This window comes from Limulus polyphemus, unplaced genomic scaffold, assembly GCF_000517525.1.
Source record: "Limulus polyphemus unplaced genomic scaffold, Limulus_polyphemus-2.1.2 Scaffold7412, whole genome shotgun sequence".
NCBI lineage: Eukaryota > Metazoa > Arthropoda > Merostomata > Xiphosura > Limulidae > Limulus > Limulus polyphemus.
The window spans coordinates 1-7,857 of NW_013673022.1; the positions used below are offsets into that span (position 1 = coordinate 1).

General features: G+C 33.2%; 1 protein-coding gene across 1 annotated transcript in view; it reads left to right on the forward strand.

Moving 5' to 3' along the window:
• Nucleotides 1-1,169: 1,169 nt before the first annotated feature.
• The window catches only part of LOC111089801 (adenylate cyclase type 2-like), a gene marked incomplete at its 5' end in the record, with an annotated part of 37,452 nt that continues 30,764 nt past the window's right edge, over nucleotides 1,170-7,857 (forward strand). The window contains 5 exons of the mRNA XM_022402907.1: nucleotides 1,170-1,281; nucleotides 2,954-3,081; nucleotides 3,368-3,526; nucleotides 5,479-5,617; nucleotides 6,610-6,741. Coding sequence (XP_022258615.1) covers nucleotides 1,170-1,281; nucleotides 2,954-3,081; nucleotides 3,368-3,526; nucleotides 5,479-5,617; nucleotides 6,610-6,741 — 670 coding nt within the window. The remainder of the gene's footprint in view (nucleotides 1,282-2,953; nucleotides 3,082-3,367; nucleotides 3,527-5,478; nucleotides 5,618-6,609; nucleotides 6,742-7,857) is intronic.

Below are 7,857 nucleotides of genomic sequence, written 5' to 3' on the forward strand. Positions count from 1 at the left end.
CATGTTATCCGGTATATGGTAAGTCACTCCATTGTTTTGTAATGATCCTGTTGAAAAAGATGTATATTGTAACACAAGTGATCCTGTATATGGTAAGTCACTCCATTGTTTTGTGCCACCCTTCTCAACAGGATCATATCACTTGTTTTACAATGTCTGGTATATGGTCAGTCACTCCATTATTTTGTGGTGATCCTGTTGATAAGGGTGGACATTGTAAAACAAGTGATCCGGTATATGATCAGTCACTTCATTGTTTTGTGGTGATCCTGTTGAGAAGGGTGGACATTGTAAAACAAGTGATCTGGTATATGGTCAGTTTCAAGTTGGTCATCCAGACCTACATTATGTACAGTTTGATCTATCATTAATATTTTCGAAAACGGAACACCTCTAGCCGCCTACAAGGTATTGAGGACAGCAACATTCATAGAGTTAAAACTTGTTTTAAAGGTAAATAAACATATATAGTCAAGTACATGACAGTACTGTCAGAAATGACGCAAAACCGCTAAAAAAACTCCAATTATCAAAGTGGAGATGGGGGGTAACCCCTTCCTATCATAAAATAATTCTCATTTTCATCATTAGAACAACCAACTCATTTTTGTTGTGTGTGGGGGGGGGCAGATCAAATATATCTCCGACTTTTTTTAACACCACCCCTAACTAACAGCTGTAACAAGTTATAAATCTAAAAATCACGTTTTCATTATAAGAAAAAGTAGCAGATTCATACAATATTTGGCTAACGTGAACAAAAGGCTCATTATTTTTATTCTGTCCGGAATTTTTGTTTTTAAATAAAGACTTTTGTGCAGGCTGTTTCGTGTCGCATTTAAATGATAAAATAGGCCCACACAAAGGCTGGTCTTTCTTCTAACAAGTCAAAGATGTAGTTCAACAAGATGAATTAATTTTAAGTGGATTGAACTTTTTCAGAAAGTTGATTTACCTATTTCAAAGGCTTAACTACCACGATGGTGGACTCGGCTCTAGTTCACGAGTACTTATAGTAATTAGATGCAGAAGAGAACTGAAATATGAAAACCTCATTATAGATGTGACCTAGTGATTCACTGAAAACTAAAACAGTCGTCAGATAAATAAACACAAATGGTTCAGTGTTATTATGTGAATATCTAAACGTGTGTTGTTGTTGTTTTCAGCATATTGTACGCCGATATCGTGAATTCCATGTTGCTAACAGCGAATCTGAAAGTAAACGAACTCGTTATGACGTTGAATGAGCTGTTTGGACGCTTTGATGAAAAAGCTGAGGTATGACTATAAGTTAAGTTATGAGATATGTCATCCATATCACTCTTTGTCGTGACAGAATCATGATTAGTTTGTTTTATATGTCATCCATATCGCTCTCTGTCGTGACAGAATCATGATTAGTTTGTTTTGTGTTGCTATCTGCCACTGTAATTTGTGACTTGTCATTAAATTGTGTTACATTGTGTGCTGTTCTTGAAATCCGAAGTTCAAATCCGAAGTTCAGGAGCTACAGTAGAAGTTTATCAATTTAGCCAGGTTATAGGTAACAATAATTTCTCTGAATTATTTTATATATTATCGTGACAAGGCCTTTTTTACTGATGGTTATAGGTAACAATGATTTCTCCGAACTATTTTATATATTATCCTGACGAGGACTGTTTTACTGAAAGTTATAGGTATCAATAAGTTATATGAATTATTTTATATATTATCGCGACGAGGCTTTTTTTTACTGATGGTTATAGGTAACAATAATTTCTCCGAACTATTTTATATATTCTCGTAACGAGGCCTTTTTTACTGATGGTTATAGGTATCAATAAGTTATATGAATTATTTTGTATATTATCGTGATGAGGTATTTTTTACTGATGTTTATAGGTAACAATAATTTCTCTGAATTGTTTTATATATTATCGTGACAAGGCCTTTTTTACTGATGGTTATAAGTAACAATAATTTTTCTGAATTATTTTATATATTATCGTGACGAGGCCTTTTTTACAGATGTTTATAGGTAACAATAATTTCTCTGAATTGTTTTATATATTATCCTGACGAGGCTTTTTTTACTGATGTTTATAGGTAACAATAATTTCTCTGAATTATTTTGTATATTATCGTGATGAGGTATTTTTTACTGATGTTTATAGGTAACAATAATTTCTCTGAATTGTTTTATATATTATCCTGACGAGGTATTTTTTGCTGATGTTTATAGGTAACAATAATTTCTCTGAATTGTTTTATATATTATCCTGACGAGGTATTTTTTGCTGATGTTTATAGGTAACAATAATTTCTCTGAATTATTTTGTATATTATCGTAACGAGGCCTTTTTACTGATGATTATAGGTATCAATAAGTTATATGAATTATTTTGTATATTATCGTAACGAGGTATTTTTTACTGATGTTTATAGGTAACAATAATTTATCTGAACTATTTTATATATTATCGTAACGAGGCCTTTTTTACTGATGGTTATAGGTATCAATAAGTTATATGAATTATTTTATATATTATCCTGACGAGGCCTTTTTACTGATGATTATAGGCAACAACATGTATCGTTTTTTAATTATTTCATCAGGCCGTATTCTGGCATAATAAAATTAAAATTAATTACAGTTATTAATGAGCTGACGTGTAATGTATTGAATATCATATAAGCCAGGTCAGTATGTTAAAATGAACTGGTTTCTATTTTAAAGCCCTATATTAAGGTAACAAAAACAAATTACACTTTCGTTTTGACTTCATGTTTAAAATCATCAGTATACCAGAGGTTGGTATCTGTTTAACGATTTATTTTATTTTATTTTCTCCTACGTTAACAGGTTACACTTGCTAGAATTCCCACTATGAGTTTTAAATATAGGCGAGAGATAGAAAAGGTAGATATTTTCCTACTTCTAAAGTAACTTCCATTTATCTAATTCTAGAAAAATAAATGCACACGTGTCAAACTACTTGGAGACTGCTACTATTGTGTGGCAGGTGTGATTGAAACTGATGTAGACCATGCAAAAAACAGCGTCGAAATGGGACTTGACATGATTGACATTATCAGGTAGATCAAAGCTGACATTTGTTTAAATATTCTGGTCTTTTGAGCACTTGAGATTAAATACCTTTGTTCATTGCTACACACCAATCTCTACATTGTCACAACATAAAAAAAATCTAAGAAATCCATAACATTATGTAAATGTGTTCTTGTTGTACATATGTTATCTGCTTTAGTATTTTTTTTTAATCGTTCCTAGTTTTTTATTAACATTTTGTTACTAGGTAACGAAACATGCAGATACATTATCTACAGGATTCTCGAAACTAATCTGTGTTTACATTATAAGGACTGTCCGTGAGGAACAAGGAATAGACGTTGACATGCGCATTGGAGTGCACACTGGAAATGTTCTGAGTGGACTTATCGGACTCCGCAAATGGCAGTTTGACATTTGGTCACGAGACGTTACAATAGCTAGTCATATGGAACAATCTGGAAAACCTGGGTGAGTTTGAATCAACAATCTCTTGTATGGTGTATAGGGAAACGACATTTCGAAAAACTTAAATTTGTCACATTTAAAATATTTATTTGTTTGCGTGTATTATATGTATACACTAATAATGACTGGAGACTGATGATGACAAAACTTTGTCGAAACGTTGTACATTTACTGTTATGTTAAACTTATATTAAAGTTTTTCTTCATTATCCATTCAAACCGTCTCCAGCCAATATTAGTGGTGTTACGTTTCCGTTTGTTAATTGATTTTTCGGTAACTTCGTTCCAACGAAACTTTAACGACACAAGTCTTTACTTAATAAAACTGGTTTATTCTTTCCGAATATAACTTTACGAAACACTTAATTTCAATATTCGCGTTAAAACAAACACTATAACGAACGAACGTTAACTTCAACAATACCCTGTGACTGCAGTTCAATTACTCACTATCTACACACACATTACATTACTGTCACGTTGTCACCCTCTTTTATATACCCGACTACCCTATATCTAGTAAATACTAGAGCATTCGCCAAAGTACAGGATAGTTCTAGAACGTGGCGTCACAGTAGTCATGTGACTCGCTGACGCAACAGTGGGTTCCTCGTCATCGAATATGTATACACAGTTTGTGCATTTGATTCTTTATAACAACTACAATGTTCAGTTTCATAGATAAAATATTTATATACTATGCATAAATAACACAACAGAGAGGACTACTTTCATAAGTAACAAAATAGAGAAGACTACTTTGATAAATAACAAAATAGAGAGGACTACTTTCATAAGTAACAAAATAGAGAGGACTACTTTCATAAGTAACAAAATAGAGAAGACTACTTTCATAAGTAAGAAATAAGAGGACTACTTTCATAAGTAACAAAATAGAGAGGACTACTTTCATAAGTAACAAAATAGAGAGGACTACTTTCATAAGTAACAAAATAGAGAGGACTACTTTCATAAGTAACAAAATAGAGAGGACTACTTTCAAAAGTAAGAAAATAGAGAGGACTACTTTCATAAGTAACAAAATAGAGAGGACTTCTTTCATAAGTAACAAAATAGAGAGGACTACTTTCATAAGTAACAAAATAGAGAGGACTACTTTCAAAAGTAAGAAAATAGAGAGGACTACTTTCATAAGTAACAAAATAGAGTTAGTCTTGCTATTAGCCTTCTTAATAGTTCTCAGGATTAAAAGATTGAAATAAAGAAATATTTATGTGAAAGACTTTCTTTTTATAAGAAACAGCAACTGAAATATTTCGTTATAGGAAGCCTACATTATACTCCATAATATTTGAATGATCTACTTCCGGGTGTCTGTGGCGGTCATTTCACTTTGTTTGCCATTATAGGTAGAAATTCCTATAATTTTAGTACTCTTGTCCGGCTTTTTGTGACACTGCACCTAAGATATCATATCCTTGCTGTTCTGGCCCAATAATGAGTTGCAGTTTTTAAAGAAGTGATTCTGATATTTTAAATCAATCAGAAACTTATTTAATGTTAATGAAATAATTGCTTCTTTTAAACTGACGAGATGTACATAAATAAAACAATTTCATGCTGTTTCTAATCATCTATATTTTTAAAGATATTTAAAGAAGTTTGGCACATTACATTTATTCCGTTTTCAAATCACTATTTTTTTATACTTTACCAATTTATTTAATTGTTAGGGTGAGCATGTTTTAGTAATTAGCGTGAATCTGTTTGTGCCCCTTCGTCGAAAACATTACCCTTTTCTCTTTGGGGTCGTAGGTGCGTTATAAGTGTAAGGCTCAAATTCCACTTTTCGATTATAGTAGCCCAAGAGTTGGAGGCGGGCGCTTGTTCACTAGATATTTTTCCTTTAAGATATCAGTTCCAGGATGTCTAGAGTGATAACCCTTGTATAATATCCGAAATATGCAAAGTAGAAGTTATTTACCTTTTTATAGGCGAGTACACATCACTCTGGAAACCTTGAAACAGTTGAAAAACGAGTATGACGTATATCCCGGCTTCGGACATCAACGAGACGAATATTTAGCTCAACAACACGTGGAAACGTTCTTTGTTCTTTCACCCAGGACACAGGTAGGAGTGAACCTACACGATAATATGTCTATTTATAAACCTCACTAATGTTTGTAATACAGTTCGTCATTACTACTTTTCAAAACAAGTTTGAAAGTAGCTTAGTTATATAAAAAGATACTTCACGATTAATGTTAAATCATATGATCGGAATATGCAGTGAAGGCTAACAATCACCGCAATTTTTTTATAATGACACACTTAATTTTTCCAATTACTAAAACTATTTATAACAATACAATTAACTGTGGGGCTTCACTGATTGTGGGTTTTCTGCTTCTTATGAACTGACTGTGGGCTTCGGCTACTTATGGACTGATTGTGGGGCTGCAGCTGCTTATGGGCTGATTGTGGGGCTTCAGGTACTTATAGACTGATTCTGAGGATTCAACTACTTATAGACTGATTGTGGGGCTTCGACTACTTATGGACTGATTGTGTGGTTTCAGGTACTTATGGACTGATTGTGACGCTTCGGCTACTTATGGACTGATTGTGGGGCTTCAGGTACTTATAGACTGATTGTGTGGTTTCAGGGCCTTATATAAGATGGTCAAGCCCCACAATCAGTTCATAAAGACCTGAAGCCACACAATTAGTCCATCAGAAACGGAAATGCCACAATCAGTCAATAAGTAGCTAAAGCCCCACAAACAGTCCATAAGTAATCGAAACCCCACAATCAGTCTATAAGTACCTGAAACCACACAATCAGTCCATAAGTAGCTAAAGCCCCACAATCAGTCCAGTTAATGTTTCGGACCTTTTGAGATCTGAGTTTGCTACAAATAATAAAGGTAGCAGCTTCGTGACGAATTTAGAAAAGAAACTCTTATAATAAATAAGGTGTTATAGGAGTATCTGAAACATTTTCCTTAAATCTGATTCAATAACGTTTTTGCTATTTGAAATGTCCAAGTATAGATATTAGCATATCAAGCTATAGAAAAAACAACAACAACTATATAACTATTCGTTAAACTTATTAACAGAAATCTCAGGCTAACGGAAAAAGAGATTCTATTTTTGAGTCAACGGGTGACATACCTAAACTTACAGGACGTCGTCTGTCAGTGACTCCGGCACCTGTACTAGCTCGAGCTAATCACAGGAGGAACGTGCGGGTAAGATAAACAGTAAATACTATTAGAGCTTCATTTTCTAGGCATCAAGATGTCACTTTCTTTGTTAAATGGCTTTACTGATATGATTACCAGATCTGTGGACTAAATGCCCTATGTTATTAGAAATAATAAATGATTAGAATAATGAAGACTAGTCCACAGTAGTTACTCAAGAATCGTGTATGTTTGAAGCGATATTTTGAACTATAGGTTCTTCCCTGTGGTTATCTATCTTTTCAGAAATCGCGTATGTTTGAAGCGATATTTTGAACTATAGGTTCTTCCCTGTGGTCATCTATCTTTTCAGAAATCGTGTATGTTTGAAGCGATATTTTGAACTATAGGTTCTTCCCTGTGGTTATCTATCTTTTCAGAAATCGCGTATGTTTGAAGCGATATTTTGAACTATAGGTTCTTCCCTGTGGTTATCTATCTTTTCAGAAATCGCGTATGTTTGAAGCGATATTTTGAACTATAGGTTCTTCCCTGTGGTCATCTATCTTTTCAGAACTTGCCAGTTGAATAAAGAAGCATGAGTATTATCTTTCGTTTGTTTTTGTGCAATGTGATAAGTGTGCATGTTGAGTTTAAATAGTAACATTTTGGTTTCAAAAAAATTAGTAATGTATAACACTTCATTGTTCTGTCTTGCTTTACAGTGTAGTTTTAAATTTATTCATATACTGATTGCTGATAAATAAGGTACAATGCCAAGTCATATTTAAAAACGATTTAAGTTTGTGTATTTTTTAAATTATGTTTTTAAAGTCATTTTGTTCTAAAAGTAACGCAGCGTTAATCACGCAGAGTTGTTTGTTGACGAGTGTATTGAGAGTTACTCGTACTTAATAAGAACGATGCTCTAATTATGAAGAGTTGTTTGTTGACGAGTGTATTGAGAGTTACTCGTACTTAATAAGAACGATGCTCTAATTATGAAGAGTTTGTTGACGAGTGTATTGAGAGTTACTCGTACTTAATAAGAACGATGCTCTAATTATGAAGAGTTGTTTGTTGACGAGTGTATTGAGAGTTACTCGTACTTAATAAGAACGATGCTCTAATTATGAAGAGTTGTTTGTTGACGATGGTATTGAGAGTTACTCGTACTTAATA